This window comes from Planococcus citri, chromosome 1 (assembly GCF_950023065.1).
Source record: "Planococcus citri chromosome 1, ihPlaCitr1.1, whole genome shotgun sequence".
Classification (NCBI taxonomy): Eukaryota; Metazoa; Arthropoda; class Insecta; order Hemiptera; family Pseudococcidae; genus Planococcus; species Planococcus citri.
In genome coordinates, this window is record NC_088677.1 from 61,714,887 (window position 1) to 61,733,680 (window position 18,794).

The 18,794-nt window shown below is 31.9% G+C and overlaps 1 protein-coding gene across 4 annotated transcripts in view; it reads left to right on the forward strand.

Annotated features, from left to right (window-relative positions):
- The window catches only part of LOC135833205 (neural cell adhesion molecule 1-like), a 623,372-nt gene extending 608,729 nt beyond the window's left edge, over nt 1–14,643 (forward strand). For 3 of the 4 annotated variants that reach the window (XM_065346891.1, XM_065346894.1, XM_065346893.1), the window contains 4 exons: nt 10,938–11,112; nt 11,242–11,369; nt 14,068–14,293; nt 14,511–14,643. In XM_065346891.1, the coding sequence (XP_065202963.1) occupies nt 10,938–11,112; nt 11,242–11,369; nt 14,068–14,293; nt 14,511–14,626 (645 nt within the window). In that variant the 3' untranslated portion in view covers nt 14,627–14,643. The remainder of the gene's footprint in view (nt 1–10,937; nt 11,113–11,241; nt 11,370–14,067; nt 14,294–14,510) is intronic. The other variant, XM_065346892.1, reaches the window with a different exon arrangement.
- The last annotated feature ends 4,151 nt before the right edge of the window (nt 14,644–18,794 follow it).

Consider the following 18,794-nt stretch of genomic DNA (forward strand, 5'->3'; position numbering starts at 1 on the left):
CTTTCTCAGGAAAGTCGATGAGGCTTTAGAAATGTCGAACTCTTCGATAAAGAAAATTAGTCCTGGATATTTTTGAACACGATTAATTTTCTTGTATGCTTGTAGATTGCACCCCTGCGAAGATAAAATTAATAAAATCAGTGAATTTTCATTAAAAAAAAAAAAAAAAAAAAAAGTTACTTTCTAATATATGTAAATGCTCTTGATGATTCTTCTGAAAATATCCAAGTAGTCTCATTAGGTATAATATTCCTTTAAAAAAACCAGGTGAACAATTTTGTTCAACAAATGACTTGTTTAGGCTCCTTGGACGTGAAATTTCCACGCAGAAACAATAATACAAAATAAAGAATTCTCATATTCAACTCCTTCCTCAAATTTGAAGAAACCCTACGAGCACAAACACACCGATCGTACCTACCTCCTCAGCAACGCAAAAATATTGAGGGATCTCTTCGAATTTGAGGAGGGGGGGGGGGTTCCATATGTATTTATTATTGTTATGGCTTGAAATTCCACGTCCAACAAACCCAAACACGACTACTTACCTGATCTATTGATAAAATTTTGTTTCCTTGTTTTTTGCGGAGTTGAATCAAATTTGAAGCTACATTTTAGAGCAATCAAATTATCTTGCAAACAGTTGAACGGCTTTCAAAGTTTGTGATTAAAAGAGCCCAAACATTTGGAAAAAAGCTCAAACTTGGAGCTCGAATTTCACTTTGAGCGTAGTTCCCACCGGTTTTTTAAAAAACAAACATCATAGTTACTATTTATGTTCAGGAGATTCACATTATTTTAAAATCATTATACCTAGAATTTTTTTATCTGCCCGAACCCTACAATCAGCCGTTCAAGTCATACTCATCTGAGGTAAATTATGAAGAGCACATTTTTTGTTGGAAATCGCAAAAGGACTATTTTTAATCTTGACAAAATTTTTCTATGAACGATAGTTTTTGAAATATGCTCAAAGAACTCAATTTAAATAGAGGGGGGGGGGAGAACTTCATAAAACGCTGAGCCCAGTGTGACAAATTTTGCATTGAAGTTTTTTCGTGTACAAATTAGGTACATAATTCGCCTGCACTGTTTAGATAAACATTGTGTAATGATTCGTGTTAATAAAATTGCATAACCAGTTTGCCGTAAAAAAAATACGCTATACAGATCTGTACTTTTTTAGTATTCGAACCAAAAATAAAACTAGATCTATCGATATCCCTCAATTTTTTACGTTTCCCTTTCGATGATCTGGTGAAATATTCATCATAATTTTAGCCCTCCTCTCCCGTGACAGTGAAGGGAAGGACGAGTCTCGTAATTTTCATGTACTTTGCGATTTTACTATACGAAATAGTCAAACTTGAAAAGCTCGTATCCCAAGATTGATTCAACTCAAAGTAAATCTGTTTTCAGGATTTCAAAAGGAACAAGACGGAGATTTAAAATCATTAATTAAAATTAGAACAGATTAAAATTGAACTTTCATGCTGAAAGCTCAAGTTTTCAATGATAAAAAATGTTGAAAGGTATCATTGAAAAATCTAAAAAAAATTATGATGTAGACTTTTTTTCACTCCCTTTTTGGTTTATTAATTTTCAAAATGGAATCTTAAATCTCACCTTGAGCGAAGGCTAAATTTGAAAGAAAAATTGAAAAGTGAAGCAACATAATTTATTGTTTCTAATTCGAGAGTGCTACTTATTAGCCTTCATTAATTTGAAAAAATTAAAGTGATTGGGAAACTACAATTGAAGAATCGAATTCATTTTCATTTGTGTTCTGTATGAAACTGAATTATTCTCTCTGAACAAATGGAATTTTAATTAGGTGAGGAAGGACGATTTGTTGAGACTTTCATTTCTGAATTTATTTTCAAAACAAAAATGGCCATCAATAATTAGCAAAAAAAGCAAAAACTTTCTTGCAATCAGCAAATATTTGATGGTCGACGAATAAGACGGAATTCCGAAATTTGATGGTTTTTGATTTCTTGTTGAAATTACTCTTTCAAAATTATATACGTATCTAAAAACACAATTTGAAGTAGTTTTAAATTTCTAAACTGAGTTAAAATTGAACGTTTTTATGTTTATTTTTTTTTTTTTTTTTGGTTGCAAGAATTCCAAATCTCGACTTTTTTTCATGGAAGAAATTTTTAACCATCGATTTCAAGAAAACTAAAGTTGTTTTTGAAAAAAATATATTTTTTTTCAGATTTTATAAATTTTTAAAATCACAATTTTTTACTATTCAGTACTTACCTATGCAATTTTAAAAAAAAATAATAATAATAATAAAAAATATGTGCTTCCAGATTAAATTTTTTCTTTTTTAGCTTCTGAAATATTTGTGTACCTACCTATGTAATTTTATTAACAGAAGCATGACTCCATAGCTGATAAAATTTTTTGAGCATGGAAAAATATTAGGGGAAAATAATATCGAAGGGGGAGTGAAAAATTTTTTCCATAAAAAACTGAAGCACTCATCTTTTACCAGGGATGAAAAGCCTTAAAATGAAACTTCAGCTTTTGGCTTTTAGCTTGAAAATTCAAAATTGAAACTTTTGGCTTTATCTTTCGGCTTTCTCGATTTTTAAGGCTTGCTTTAGCCAGACTTTTGGCTTCCAATGGCTTTTCCTTATATTTTCAATTTAACAGCTTTCAGCTATATTTCATTAAGCTTTTAGCTTTTAACTTTCGGCTTTAAGCTTTTGACTTTACACTTTTAGCTGATACGCCATTAATTTACAACAAAATGGAATTAAGAATTGGATCAGGTACATTGATTTCATAATTAGTGATAGTTGAGAATATTCATTGCTAGAATTATTTTCTTTTTTTTTCATTTCACTAAATCGCATTAAAATAAAGTTGAATGAAATTTTTTCATTTTTTTGTTTCTTCTGAATTTAGAGAATTCAGTTCTGCAAAAAAGCCTTTGAAAAAAGCCAAAAGAATGAAACTTTTGGCTAGCTTTCGGCTTGGAAAAAATGAAACTTGCAAACTTTCAGCTTTTGGCTAAGTGCGAAAATCTGCTTGGCTTTCAGCTTTCGGCTTTAAGCTTTCGGCTAGCTTTTCATCCCTGTCTTTTACCAAAGTAATTTTTTTAAACAAATAAGAAATCAACTTGAAGAATTAGGTAATTTTTTTGTTTGTTAGTTTTTTTCTGAGGGGGGAGGCAGGGGCGTAATTTGATTCCAATTTTTTTCAATTCCAAGAACTTTGCGTAAGAATAACTAGGTACTTTATATTGTTAGAAATATTGTAAAAAAATACTGCTTGTCAAGCATTAAAGCTTGAGTCAAACAAGCTGTTTCTAAAACATCTAGCGCTCTCTATGGAAGTTTGTGAAAACCACGTTATTACAATTCCAATTTCAATAATGTTGGTTCGACTCGAGTATAAAAATAGAATAAATTACTCTAGCATTTCGACACGAGCTAAAAATATTTCTCACTTTTGATATAACTTCAATAAATTGCCTATGCTTAACGAAAAAATCTATATTAGATTTAGGGTGTCGAAAAAAAAAGAGAAAAAAAATACTTAGCGAAGGCGTTTAAATTTGTGACTGGGTGGCAAAGGCGAAAATATCCGCTTATCTAAAATTGTTCACGAATATAACGATTAATCCTTTTTAACGTCAAGGTGTATACCGACACGGTAGGTAAGTAGATACGCACCGGAGGGGCGGGTATTGGAAGGGTATGCTATGCACTACACAACACACAAGGGCTCATATAAGGTATAACCTACCTTATACTACTGTGAACGCTCACGCACCGATGAAAAAGAAAACTCGTAAATTTTCCACTTGTTATACGTATATATAAAAATACCTGGTATTTTTATTTTAAAACGTAAACGTATATAGAGGTACCCAAACCCAGTGGCAATTCGACAATAGCATTTTTCATAGGTATAAATAAATTATTCCCGCTGTAAAATTTTTATTTGCAGTGTACGGTCATTGTGCAGGGGTTACTAGTGTACATTGTAGGTACATGAATACAATATTATAGTATGTAGTATGTAGACTAGGTGCTCACATATTACGAGTATGATGTAGTAGGTATATATGGCGTCGTCGAATTTGTAGGCCCGGTGTGCGAGTGCGAGTGCGAATCATGTGCCTACTACGTAGGAGGATGGAGAATGGTGAAGTGTTATTGTAGTGCGAATAGAAGCTCTTAAATGTTTGAATTCTTTTAGCGTTTACGTGACAATGGTGTGTTTCAATTGTGCATATTGGTGCTTGAAGGATAGCACGTTTTAATCTTTTGTTGCTTATTTTACTAAAATTAAAATTTCAACGTGTTCTCGCCATCTGCCTTGTGCCTACGCGTACACAGACCCTTTACGAGATATACCTACACGGGTGCCGAACGTGGAAATATTAGACGTTATATTCACTTGTGGGTGAAATTTTCATGTTGGCTGGATTTTGTGTGATGTGAATTTCGATTAACCAAATTTTTTACCATCATCTTCTTCACCTACCCTATCTTCTTAGGTATTAGAATAACAGTTCAGATTTAGAAAACTCTATCGTCGATCATTTTTCTTGCAAATATTGTAAAACTCAATGTCTAGCATTTGATGTGCTTATGAGCTACTTTTTTGAACTCGCCATTTCCAAATTGAACGAAACCGAGCTAGGTCGAAAGAGGACGCCCTAAAACCCTCGTAACCAAAATTTCAGATGGTGAAGTTCATTTTTGAAGAATTTTTGAAAATTTGAAATGTACAAAAAGCTGTTTCAGGGGCAACTTTTGGACAATCCTAGAAATTCCTCTTTACCAGAATTCAGGGAAACTGCAAAATTTTTGGGCATTACTGTAGAAACTAACTTGAAGTGGACTAGCCATGTAGATACGCTTACAAAAAAACTATCATCTTACAACTACCTTCTCTATCAATTGAAAAAAACAGCATCAATCGCTACACTAAAAGTAGTTTACTATGGGTTGTTTTACTCTAATATGTCATATGGACTTGCATTCTGGGGAGGAAATAAAACGCTTCTAGATAGGATATTCCTTATCCAAAAGAGAATAATTAGGACAATGTTCAGCTTAGCCCCTACCCAATCCTGTAAACAAACCTTCATTGATGAAAAAATTATTACAACACCATCCCTATATATACTGCAGGTATCAATAATGATAAAAAAGAATATTATTCAGCCTTCAGTACTGACCCATAACTATAATACCCGAGGGATAAACTCAATCTTTGCAGATCAGATGAGGACTAAAGTCAACAGGGAAGGAATAGATACTATGGCAGTCAAAATCTTTAATAGTCTCCCTCCTCAAATCAGAGATGTTCATAATACTAAGTTATTTAAAAAATTCCTTCAAAAATGGCTAATCAAGGAGGCATTTTATTGTGTGGATGAGTTCCTGGGCAAACTATAACCCTGTATTGTATTATTTTTTATATTTATTACTTTATTCATTATTTCATTTTGTTTTGTTTTGTTTTATATATCATTCATTTCATTTTATTGTATTGTTATCATGGTAAAGTTGCTCTGTAGGCTCTATCGATGTAAACGACTATGTAAATGCCGCTTGCGGTACCTTACAATAATAAATTTGATTTGATTTGATTTGATTTGAAATGAGTGTAAATCGTTCCGAACCAAGTTAACCAATGTGAAAGATTCTTCAATTCAACGCCTTCACATCAACAACTTCCAGTTTTGGGCTATTCTAGAGCCTTCGGTGACATCGCAAATTGTCCTTTAGGGGCCAAAAATGAAGTTTAAAGCCCATCACACTTTGGTCTGTGCTTATCCTTTCGAACTCAGAAAGTGTAGGAGTGCGAGTTCAAAAGTAAATTCTTGACAAATTTTTAAATTCCAAAAAAATGAAAGAAATTGAATTTTCAAAGTAGGGCATAACGAGCGTTTTTTTTTTTTTTTTTTTTTTGACAAAATATTGTTCGAAGCGTCTACACGATCTCTCAACTCAAAAATAATCGCAATTCAACATTTTTGGATTCTCCAGAAATTTTACTTTTGAAATCACTGCTGAAATTTCGTGGTAACCTCCTAAAACGGTTGAGTGGATGCCCAAAAGGCACCGACTGAAGTCTTGGGTGCTGAAGTTCGTTTATGGTCTGTCTACAGTCACTTTCTTCAGATATTTCAACAAGATTATTATTACAAAAACCGTTGAAGTCCGCTGGTATATTATCTAAAATTTGATGATTGATAGAGGAATACTTACTTACCTATACGAATTGGATGATGATAAGATTGGCGTGGATCGAATCTTGCTATCATTTTTTTCACACCAGAATCTTAATTGACGAAGTGCATGATGCAGTTACGCCTTGCTGGCACAGTGATTTAAAATTTCTGTAAATAATTTAGATACTTATCACTGAATGTTCTAGAATGACCTAAAACAGGTATTTGTTTTGTGGTCGTTAAATTGAAGAAAATATTCACATTGGTTCACTTTTCTCGAAAAAGTTTAAAAAATTGTTCTTGAAACAGATTTTTTGAATTTTTTTTAAATATTCAAAAATTCCCCAAAAATCCAAAGATAAACTCGAGTATTTCAAATTTTGGTTACGTGGGTTTTATAGGAAATGCTTTTTCGATCTACCTATCTGGGATTCTTTGAATTCGAAAAGAGTTCAAAAAATTTCTCCTGAAACTAATAATATTGTAAGCATGCAATACATTTGAAAAAAAAAAAAAAATTCAAAACCACTTACCTATTTTCATGGGATGGATGGATTGTTTTTACGAAGTTTTGTAGCTATTTTTTTGTTTTTGAAATAATTTCTTAAAATTTTTTTGACCTGAGTTGGCGCTCTTTCTTTTCACTTGCGTACCGAATTCTAGATAGGAAGTTTGAATTCAAATGTTCTAAAGTGACCCGTATACTGCTGACCTGTCCGCCTTTAATTTTAAATGTGATTTTTGCAGCAAAACACATGGACTGAAACTCCCACAATCAAAGTTACAACTGCCCTAATTGATTTTTTGATTAATGGCGAATTGATTAGAACTTACCCGAGCCGAATTTCATAATTTCTCGTTGCTATATCTCTCCAGAATTTTTTAATTTCTCCACTAGGCGTGAAATTAGATTTGGGCAGCTGAAAATCAAGTTTGTTGCTTATTCTTGACGTATTTAACGAGTCTTTCCAAATTTGGACCGATTTTTAGGTTGAGCGGACACTTTCAGTTTGTTCTTTTGACTGTCCATACCTACTTGATGGAAAGTATAAATAATCAGAAATTGCTGATCATGAAAACAACTTGAGGTTTCTGTCTAGAAAGTGGCCTAAATGTGGATAAATTCGTTAGGTAATTAGGTTGATAATAAGCCACAATACGATTTTCAGCCGCTTAAATTGATTTTCCAACATTCTGGAGAAATTCAAAAAATCTGAAATCGCACTGGAGGTCTTCAGAATGAACAGAAATCGTGAGATTTAGTTCAGAGTAGTTGATAATTAGTTTTGGGAGTAATTTCAATTATTTTTACTCGAAAAAAAAAAATTTCAAAATAGTTATCAATTCAAAAATTTGTCAATATGTAATCTAAAAATTTATTTCAGAAGTTGAATTTTGGTTATGAGAGATTTAGACCGTTGTTGTACTTTTTCAAACCATGGGTACTATGATCCTCCTAGGCATTTGACGAGTTTCCCCCTATTGTATATTTTGGAAATTCAAAATTTTTTGGAAAATTAAATCAAATATTTGAAGTAACAAAAAATGACTTTACAAAACTCAAAAAAGTATTAAATTGGAATAGACAGCAATTGATATGGCGAACCGATTGATGATATCGTCATTTTTTATTTCGTTCAAAATTTTGGCTTTCTGCAGCCAAAATTAACATACTTACAACTCATACTTATACCTATGAATCTACCATGATGCTTCTTAGATAATTTTAAATTATTTTATGCTCACTAAAGCGCGCATCTTTCGGCCTCGCAAGAGGTTATAGATAACGTTATCACTCTTAAACGCTATTTCCTCCGTCTCCAGAACCAACTTTTTCTCAATAATGAGGTGACTCGATAACCTCCTATTTCATCATCTGGTATTATCAACGGTAATGCCGTAGGTGTCAATCGTTTGTATTTTAGTATAGAGGGATCGTTACCTTACAAAATTATAAAAAAGATCAAGAAATGAAAAATCAGCTTCAAGTTGATGCATACATTGCATACATATTATTTAAAAGCGAATTTCCCAACCAAATGCAACCATCAAACAATGTGGTGAAAGCAAAATGCAAAAACGATCTTGCAATCAGCGAATAGATGATGGCTTGTTAAATAAATCACGAGTACGCAATATAAGTGATAAGCACCAGGATTAATAATTTACTCACCTTTTTGTTGTAAAATGAAATACATTTTTCTACAAAACATCAAAATGCCATTTCATGAAATTGTTCTATTATTTATTAATTTAATTTTGTGGAGAAAAAGTTTACTTTTTTCGCCAATGCTATCCTGATAGTTCTCCATTTTGTTCATATTTTAACGAATTGAACATTTATTTTGATTTATTTGTTGGGGGAGGGGAGGGGGTTCAGAGTGTCTACCGGCAAAGGCTCAAAAGCAGGAAGAAGGCGAGAGTTTGACCTGCACGAAAGCACGAAATTTTTTTAGAAAATGGGCCTCACAGATGTTGTGGTCGAGCCTTGAAAGAGTGTATGAAATTGAAAAGTGTCACTTTTTAGTCGAATTTTGGAGGTTTTGGTAAACAATTCCGATGAAATGCCTATCCAGGGTGTCTAACACTCCTATTTATCCTACTAAAGTCCTTTTTTTTGCTTATGACACCTTTTTGCCCTTTTAGTGTCCTTTTTTTCAACAATTTTATCCAAAAGTCCTTTTTTTTCAAAATGACTTCCAAATTTTCAATTTTTTCCCCTTTTTTCCGGAATTTTGAATTTGTAGAAAAGGGCTCATTTGTCGACTTTTTTAGAACTCGAATCACACATTTTTGTGAGCTTCTGCCCTCGCTTCGCTCGGGCTATTTGCTCTTTTTTTCCAAATAATTGACTTATTGTTTGAATTCAAGAAATGTTCAAAGTTTGAATCAAGAAAATAAACTCCTCCCTCCTTACAGAATTTTTTTATTTCTCTGCAAAACATGAAATTTTGAAAACTTTTAGCCTTGCTTCACTCGGGATTGTTTGCGTTTCTTTTTCAAGTTTGAATTTCTTCTTTTCTTTTCTTTTTTTTTTTTTGAATTGGGGTGTTGAATCGTAATTTAAATTTTAAGATTTTGTAGCAAAATATAGGTAACTTATTACACAAAAAAACATCGTTTTCATACCTCTCAAAATATTGAATTTCTAAAGCTTTTGCCCTCGCTTCGCTCGGGCCCGTTAGCTTTTCGTTTTCTAGTTTTGAATTTCCAAAAAAAATCATAAGTAATTCAAATTTTAAAATTTTGAAGCAAACCATAAATTATTAATTCATCACACAAACAAACTTTGTTTTTGTACCTCTCGAAATGCTGATTTTCGAAAACTTTCGCCCTCGCTTCGCTCGGGCCCGTTTCGAATACCATCGTTTTTATGCCTCTCGGAATATTAATTTCCGAAAGCTTTTGCCATCACATTGCTCGTGCCCGTTTGCTTTTTTTTCATTTTCAATTTTCAAGTGTTCAAAAACTGTCCTGTTGAAAGTCCTGCTAAAATTCCTTTGGCTGAATACTTAATTGAAAATTTTGAACCTCCCACCTTGAAAAAAAAATTTGACCACCACAAAAAATTCCATAAGTGATCGAAAAATGACCTGCTGAAAGTCCTACTAAAACTCCTTTTCAAGTCCTTTTTTTTCATTTTGAAATTTTGTTAGACACCCTGCTATCTACATATCTTATATTGTATAGGTCTTCACCCAAAGAGCAAAGCACCTACGAATTCCTATTCAGAAAATTTTGTTTTTCAAGTGCTAAAAATAGCCTATAAGTGCCAGGGATTCTGATTTTGGATGTTGAGGATCAAATAGGTATATTGTTTTGGTACTTTTGTGCAATAATGATGAAAAAAACCGAAGTTTTACATAATCACGCTGCGTGTATCTCTTATTGGTTGAAATGCAATTTGACCAGGTTAGCTAATTTTTACAAAAATAAGTATCGTAGGTACTTATGACTGAGGGGTCGCTGTTCGCAACGTCTACGACACTAGAAGTATATGTGTGGTTACCTTGTTCGTAATTTATTCAACATGGTTTCTGGTTTCTACGGTCTCGTCATACTGTACGTACGTTGGTCGAAAAAAGGATTAGATAAACGCGAGGACGAAATACTTTGAAATAGTGGTTTTTTGTAACTCATCGCTTCTCATCGTATATACCTACTCGTCGTCGGTACTCGTATTCGTATAGTATAGTAACTGTATAGCCTTAGAACGTCGACAACGACGACGATGATGGCTATGTGGAATAAAAACAAAAACCATAATGCGACGAAGCTTAGAGAAAGAGAAACTTTTGACAAGAGTGTTATCTGATTGATTGTGTGCTGTAAGCAAGAGAGACGACGAAGAGGGCGAAGGGCGATTTGGTGTGAAAGGATTACCGAGTAAGTTTTCCGGGTACATGTGTAACTGTGTGTATGGTGTGGTTTGATGTTGTACTATAGAGTGAGAGAGAGACTGTAAAAGAGGAAAACCTATGAACTTTAATCAATGGACAACCGTCGGTCGAGTCATTTTATCGAGTGTGAAATTTTTAACACGCTTTTACGAGGTGCTTTTTTTTATTTTTGCTCGTATACTTACACGTTTTCTCTATTTAACCATATATACGTGTATCGATGGGGAGGTACCTACCATCTACTTAACTTTTTTATGCCTACAGCGTGTAATTTGTAATTGTATTTGTACCTATTTACACGTGTGTGTAATGTACATGTTCATTTACAGGTGTTGTGGTATCAAGATAGTTTCCTATTGGATCCGACCGATAGAAGGACGATGGATACACGTGGTAATAAGCACACGTTGACCATACGCAACGCTCAGAGCGCAGATTTCGGTAATTACAGCTGTCAAGCCGAGAATAACATGGGCAAAACTAGAAAATACATGGAATTGTCAGGTACGCATAATATGGTGTCGATGGTGCTGTTGACCAAATAAAAATATATCGTACACGTGTGACTAGAATTTATTAATAGATTAATTTGATACAAATTTGTATTTTATTCTCTTTTTTTGTGAATTGCAGGAAGACCAACGCCGGCTGAATTTGAGAATAAAGGTAACGGACGGTTCAGAGATCAGTACAATTTGACGTGGTCCATCGAAAGCTATCCACCGTTGGATGAAGTTCGCCTTTTATATAGAAAAGTAACGGTACATGCGTGAAATATTTTATTACCTGTGTAATTTTATTGATACAAAATATGTAGAATTTTGTTTTTTATTATTTCGTGTCTGGTACAGGTATCTAAATAGGTCAATTTTCGGATCGGATCGGATAAAAAATTCAAAAATAAACCATGTAACCAATTTTGGAAAATTAAAACTTCCATATTTGAAGTAAAACAAAAAAAAAAAACTGAAAATTCGATAAAATTTAGGCTGAAAGATGGGATTTGGTTTGAATACCATTTTCGGGCTCCAAAATAGATGAATAGTGGTTTCATGCCATTCTAGACCCTAATTTCGGTGAAATTGCTATAGAAGGAAGGAACCAAAATGAAATTCAGCATCTATGAATTCAAATTTACTTTCATTGTTTTCCTTAATTTTGATTAGTGTAGGCATAAATTTCCAATACTTGATCGTTTTTTTGAATTTTGGACAATCTAAAAAATTTCTGAAAGCTTCAAGTAAAACTTTTCTTTTTAAAAATAAGCGCTGGAGAAAATTTTCGATTTGACTTGGTGGGAATAGGTTTAAAAAATTTGTTACTAAATCGGTCGAAAGTACAAAAAGACGGCGTATCTGAATTCATTGGTGCTGAATTTCATTTGATCAAATTTCAATTTTTTTGTCTATAAAATGAACCAAATTTGAATTTTCAAAAATTCGCCAAAAATCAAAAAATGAAATTGGGAATTCGAAATTTAACCTCGTGGTGTATTTTCCTATAGGTACCTACTTTTTCGATTTTTTTTTCGAACAAAGATTTTGTCAACTGTGCCACTAGAATATCAAAAATTAAGATGATTTCTTTTCAATTTACCAAAAACAACCTCAATTTTTTAAAATTACAAAGTATGCAAAAAATTGAAAAAAAACAGAAGATTAAAAAAAATAATTTTTGAGAACAAAAAGTGAAAAAAAGGAAAAAGTAATAAGCTTACAACAATATAAATTTTACTCAAGAAGGCAGTGTTTATGACTTTAGGCCAATTCCATCAATAAATTTCACAAAATTAAAAAAAAACTCAAAAACTTGAAAAATTGTTTGAAAATGAAAAATGAATTTATTCGATAATAATTATTGAGATAGGTACCTTACCTATGCACATACTCGTATCTTTAGTTTATTTCGTCGACATTTCAAAACAATTAAAAAATTTCTCGCGCACAAAATTTTATAAAATCTAAAAAAAATCTCAAAATAATAGTTTGTAAAAAACAAAAATTAAAAACAAAAGGATAAATATGAATCAAATTATATTACCCGGAAACGTTTTAAACCTCATTTTATGAAAATGTTTGAAAATTAAACATTATTATAGGAAGAATTTAAAATGTAGGTACCCATTTATTTATGGGAAACAAAAATATGAAATGGGAAATTACTAAATAAAACCATTTCATGTGACAAGATGACTGAAAAAAATTTGGCCATTAAATACAGAAAATGATAATTTTTACGAATGAATTGAACGATTTCATTCAACTTTCAAGTGGAATTCTCCAATTGATGTTAAAAAAATGAATGTTTTTTTGAGTGTATTACCCTTAATTTCTTTGAATGTAACACGTTTTCATGCATTTTTGGCAAATCTCACTGAATTTCATTACTTTTTGTTAGTTTTTTGAAATTTCAAAGTACGTGTATTATTTTGAAAATGAAACAATGAAAAATGTAACTTTATTTTTTTTAAAATTGAATAAGTAAATCATTATAGCTTTTTTTGACTATTGGAACCTCCCTTCCTCACCTCTCGTTCGACCGTCTTCTGAAATTGAAAACTCACTTGAATATTTTGTTGAAGTAGGTATCAAAAAATTAAAAAAAATTCTGCAATATCTAAAGTGTTGGAAAAAGATCTTAATTTTTTTTTCGTATGTGTTTTATTATTTTATTAATTTCCTACGAAAAAATTGACGTTCGGCACCCGAAATTTCTATTTTTAATTGTTTTTTTTTTAAAAAAATAAGTAACTAATTAGGGCTTTGATGTAACCCATAATTTAATTCCAAAATAATTCTTGTTTATTTATTTCCAATTTTTCATCGTTTCGCTGCAGTTTGTTAGGTAGATACCTATGTGGGATAAAATATTGTTGAGCGGGAATTGAAAATTTATAGATTTTTATTGATTGATCTCACCTTCATGTTAAAATGATGCAAATGATTCTGCATGAGTTTGATGCCTCTCATTAAATAAATCAAAAGTAAAAAATAATTCCCCCCCCCCGAGTTTTGTGATTATTTTGATGTCTGGATATTTATTTAAAATTTTTTACAAAGTTGAGTTACCAAAAAACTTGAAACTCGAAATACATAGTTAGTGAGTTATAGATAGGTATAATAATTAGTACCTACTCGTGAATCCATCTTTGAACCTTTGAAATGACTTTTGAACATGGTGAAATTTCGATTTCAGCTATTCATTAGTTGAGAATAACTGTGTATTTTAAAAGCTGACATTGAATTGCACATTTTTCATATTTCAAGTACACCAATCAGGTCTACGTAGTATCTTGTCCTTGAAATCGGACTCAAAATTAAGCATTTTTCGTTAATTTTATTGGGAACAACTTTCAATTTAATTTAATTTATTAATGAATATTGTTTTATTTTATAATCATGTATTTAGGACTCGTGTTTTTATTATTTGTTATTCAATTTCAATTTGTAATTTTTACAGATGAACGATACCCACCAGCAACCGGGACAATGGCACGATATAATGCTCCATCCGCACTGTCCGAAAAGCGAGAAAAACGATCCAAAGTGCGAAATGTCGCACTTAATTCGCGGATTAGATCCTGGTTCATCGTACGAAGCTATCGTACAAGCTAAGAATAAATACGGCTGGAACGAAGTATCGGACTTGTATCAGTTTTATACCAGAGGACACGCTGATTACGATAGTAAGTCTTCTTCGCTCATCTTAAGTATTTCTTATCAGCGATGAACCTTCGCAGAATTTTAATGGTTTGCCTGCAGTGTAGTGTGTGTATTAGAGGAACCATGTACAGTTACCTAAGTACGATATATACGATGTAGCCTACGTTGTGCATTTTTATACTATCTACCTAGGTACTTATTTTTAATTAACGTCGGTGATTTTTTTTCTCCCCTTTGCAGATTACCTCGAACCTGATATGAAAGATTTGGGATTATTGTCGAGCAATGCTTCTTCATCGGTTAAAATCAGTACCGGATTGTGTTGGATAGTCGTATTTTGGCTCGCGAACGTGTAATGTTATTTCTCCATACGGTAAGCAACGTTTAGGTACCTACTTGAGATTATATTTTGTGACTTCGAATTATATACGTAGTACGTGATCCCAGATGAACCCACAGATAAGCTATATAGTGGATCGATCTGTATGAGAAATACGTGTACGAGTACTTTACCGCGTTATACGTATGACGTTGTGGTGCTCGCCATCAAACTTGCTCTTTGATGGTGCGTGAATGGATCACTAGTATGAGAATGAAAATCTGAAGATTCAATACGGTTTAATTTTAGCCCCCTCACCGCCCCCCCCCATCTCTACATAGTAGAATTTAAAGACTAACTTCGGTATGTTAATTCTTCTTTAAAAATATTAATTATACGATTTTTTTTTGATTTCAGAAACAAAAAAGTAATTACGGTCCAAAGAAACGTGAAAAAAAATCGCCCAATATGATACTTCCATTAATGGCGATTTGAAACTCGCCATGTTCAATTCTTCGTGTAATTTTCAAATGTATAAAAACTTGTACAGAATTTTTATGTATATTTGTGAAACCATCCATGGCTCTTGTCTCCCTCCCTTCTAGTTGTAATTTAATGTAAAATGTATATCCTGATTAGGTTAATTTGTACCTACTTATATTCTTTGCATAGGGCAAAAAAAAGCGCGATGTTTGTTTTTCTCGTTACTTTACCTTTTACTTATTGACGAAGAACGTGTGGTTTCTATCACCCTGATGATGGCTTATCTTGTAAGACTTATTGAAACGTCCAGTTGTACTTTTATTCCCTTTTTTTCGTTACGATGTTTTACCATTTTTACATATTTTATGTTTGCGTTTTACTTGATTTTTTTCCTCTCTTTTTATTAATTACTACGATGAAAATATGAATTGGTATCCTCGAAAGTATTACCGTCAATTATTCCCTATATCGAAGTCGTTTGTCGCGGTATAAATGGGTTGATTTTCATCGTAGTTTTTTTTTAATCGTTTAGTTATTAGGTATTTGTTTTTCTCTTCTTTTTTTTCCTTTCGTGTATTTCGAAATGAAAAATATCAATACCGCTGTGATATTTGGATGAGTAGTTATGGTGTTACCTTTGTTTTTCTTTTTCGGTAACGCGCATCTAACGTTACGTCAATAATGATATTTTTCGTTGAGATACACGTATAAATGTAAAATGTAAGTATTATGTTTCGTTGAGATAAAAAGGCGCGTATAAGGTTCCTTTTTTTGAGGTAGGTATGCTGATGATTATAAATGAGATAGGAGAACGAACCGTTATACTTACTCGAAGTTATGGAAATTATTGCTAGTCGATTATTGATTAAGACGCGTTAATTTAGTAATTAGCTTATGACACTTTTGAAAATCTATCCGAGATGATAGGATAGTTAACGTTTTAGATGTCGCATGGGATGACAATCTTTAATTTTTTATTCGCCCGAAGGACGGAACTCGAAGCGACGAGATGTTTTTAAACTATTTATGTAATACCTTTTGTCTCTATGTATAATGTATAGCGTACCTACAATTTTTTTTCCTTGGTGTATTTATGTGATTATTTTACTTTATATAAATATAGGATTTAATGCATTTGTGTAAAATAGATTTTAAGTACCTACATTTTTTTGTGTAATTGAAGAAAAATATACGTTTTAATAAAGCGTTGGTTTTTGGTCATTGATTCTACCTTAATTCGTTAAGAATAAAGATTGTAATTTGAGTAATTAATAATTTAGGTAAAAGCATGATAATATGCCCCTGCAAAAACACAGCATAGGCAACTCAACAATCGTGCATGTTGAAATACAAATTAATCTACAGGTAACAAGAATATTACGAATTGCCTTCAAAGGTGACAATATGTAATTAAATTAACAGAGGTGATTTCAAAATTTTGAGAATATTCTAAAATAATGAAAAACAATCGGAACAGGTATTTACAAAAAAAATCTAGTTCTTTGCTAAAATTTACAAAGTGTAACTTTTTACCAAAAAATGACAAAAAAATGTATACCTAGCTTTTTTAAGAGATTGCTAAAAAATCTCACTTTTATAGGTACCTACTAAAAATTACTGAATAGCCTTGCTTTTGCTACAAAAATTACCAAAAGGTCTTGTTTCTTCGGTAAAATGTGATCTGTCACGAGAAAACCAACCTAGTGTCCAAAACGTAAATTTTACAGGAAGGGCATTTGAAGTTTTGAGTGTATGTATCAGGAGATCTAAAATTTGTAGGTTCGTGAAACTAGTACCACTTTTGGCCCCCATGAGTGCCAACATTACCCGATATTTTTATTTTTTTTTCAGAATCATCACATTCAAGGTTGCCAAGCTCAAAAATCAAAATTTCTCAAAATCAATTTTTTCAATTTTTTTGAATTTTTTACCAAAAATGTTGCAGAAACTACCCGAGTATGAATTATTAATGAAGAATAAGTTATTATGTATTATTAAATTTGTCACGTTTCTTAACAAATTTGTTCAAGGTGAAAAGAGTTGATTTTTCCAACTCAAGCCTTACTCAAATTTCAAAATATGGCACAAATCCTCCAAATGTAGACCGATTATTGTTAAAAATTTGTATTTCGACTCTCCAGAACATACCTTTCAAGAAAATCAACAAAAAAATTTTTTTCAATTTTTACTGTAGTTGCTCTATTTTTTGACCTCAGATTTAGGGTCAAGAGAATCGTTCGCGAACGTTTCAACCCCCCACAGTCGGATTCAGCACCCTAAGTAATATCCGCCATAAAAGATATCGATTTTTTGGACACTTAAGTTGGTTTTCTCGTGACAGATCACAAATGTGAAAAAAATGTTTTTTTTAAAATAATTTCCAAAACAGTTCAACTTTTTGCTAAAATTGTAAAAATTTTACTTCGTGACAAAAAATCTCGCTTTCTAGCAAAATAAAATCTATATCAATTTCACTTCTTCTCCAAAAATTGTCCAAAAGTCTCACTTTTTCATCTTAAAAATTGCTAAAAGGTAAAGGTATTTTTTTTGTCAGTAAAGTTTCCAAAATGTCCTGTACTTTTTGCTAAACTGCCAGTCTTGCTTTTTTCTAAAAATTGACAAAAATTTGTCGTTTTTTTTGTAAAAAATTTCATAATTATATTAAATCTCACATAAAACGTCAATTTTTTTCAATAATACATTGCCAAAAGTTCTCTTTCTGCTAAAAATGTCAAAGATTTACTTATTGGCAAAAAATTAACGAAAGTTCTCGTTTTTCGAAAATTACGAAGAATTTTTGCTGTTCAGAAACCTGGCTGAAAATTGTCATTTTTTTTGCAAAAGTTCCAAAAAGTCTAAAACTTTTCAAAAAGTTGTCTAAAAGTTATAATTTTTCGCCAGAAATAGCCAAAGAGCCTCTCTTTCTACTGATTGTTGAAGTCTCGGTTTTCTATTTCTATCAGAGTATTGTAAAATGGTTCAACTACCTACTTGAAATCAAAATATTTTATTTTGTAATGTTTTGGAGTTTTTTTGTGATTTTTTTCTGTATAAAAATGTTTTTCTTACGTTTTGTGACTTTATTTTGTTTTTTTCGAACTTTTTTTTGGATTTTACTGACAATGAGTATTTTATTAAGCTACCTAGGTAATTAATTTATGTTTCTAGAAAAGTCTTTGCAGCTTTAATTGTTTCTTCTCTGGCTGTTTTAGTTTTTTTCATCCTTTTGGATGACGAAGTTTACTCTGAAGACTTACTTTACGTTGCTGTTTTTTTCGGTATCTGTTTTATCATCATTTCGCCAATATTCGTCTTCTTCTTGCTTCTGTTTTTTGAGCTGTTGTTCTTTTCGAACTGCCTCTTTACGAGCTCTGGCCACTACTGCATTTGAATTTTCCCCTGCGAACTACTCCTACATACCTCTTTGAAAAAAGACTGTCGATGTCGTTCGGTTCAACTGCATTTCAACTCATTTTTGAACTAACCTAAGCCTAGATAGACACCGATAAATGAAAATTTGAAAGGTGTTCTCACTTCTCTGTTTAAAAATCAATATTTATAAATTCGGTTTAATCGAATTTGAACGAGAAAAAAAATGTAAAAATGCATTCTGAATGTCACATTTTGCAAGACTAGATAGACATTCGACATTCGTTTATAGAGCATTATTAAATCATGTATGGAATATTGCATCTTCTTATGAGTAAAAAAAAATGAAACGA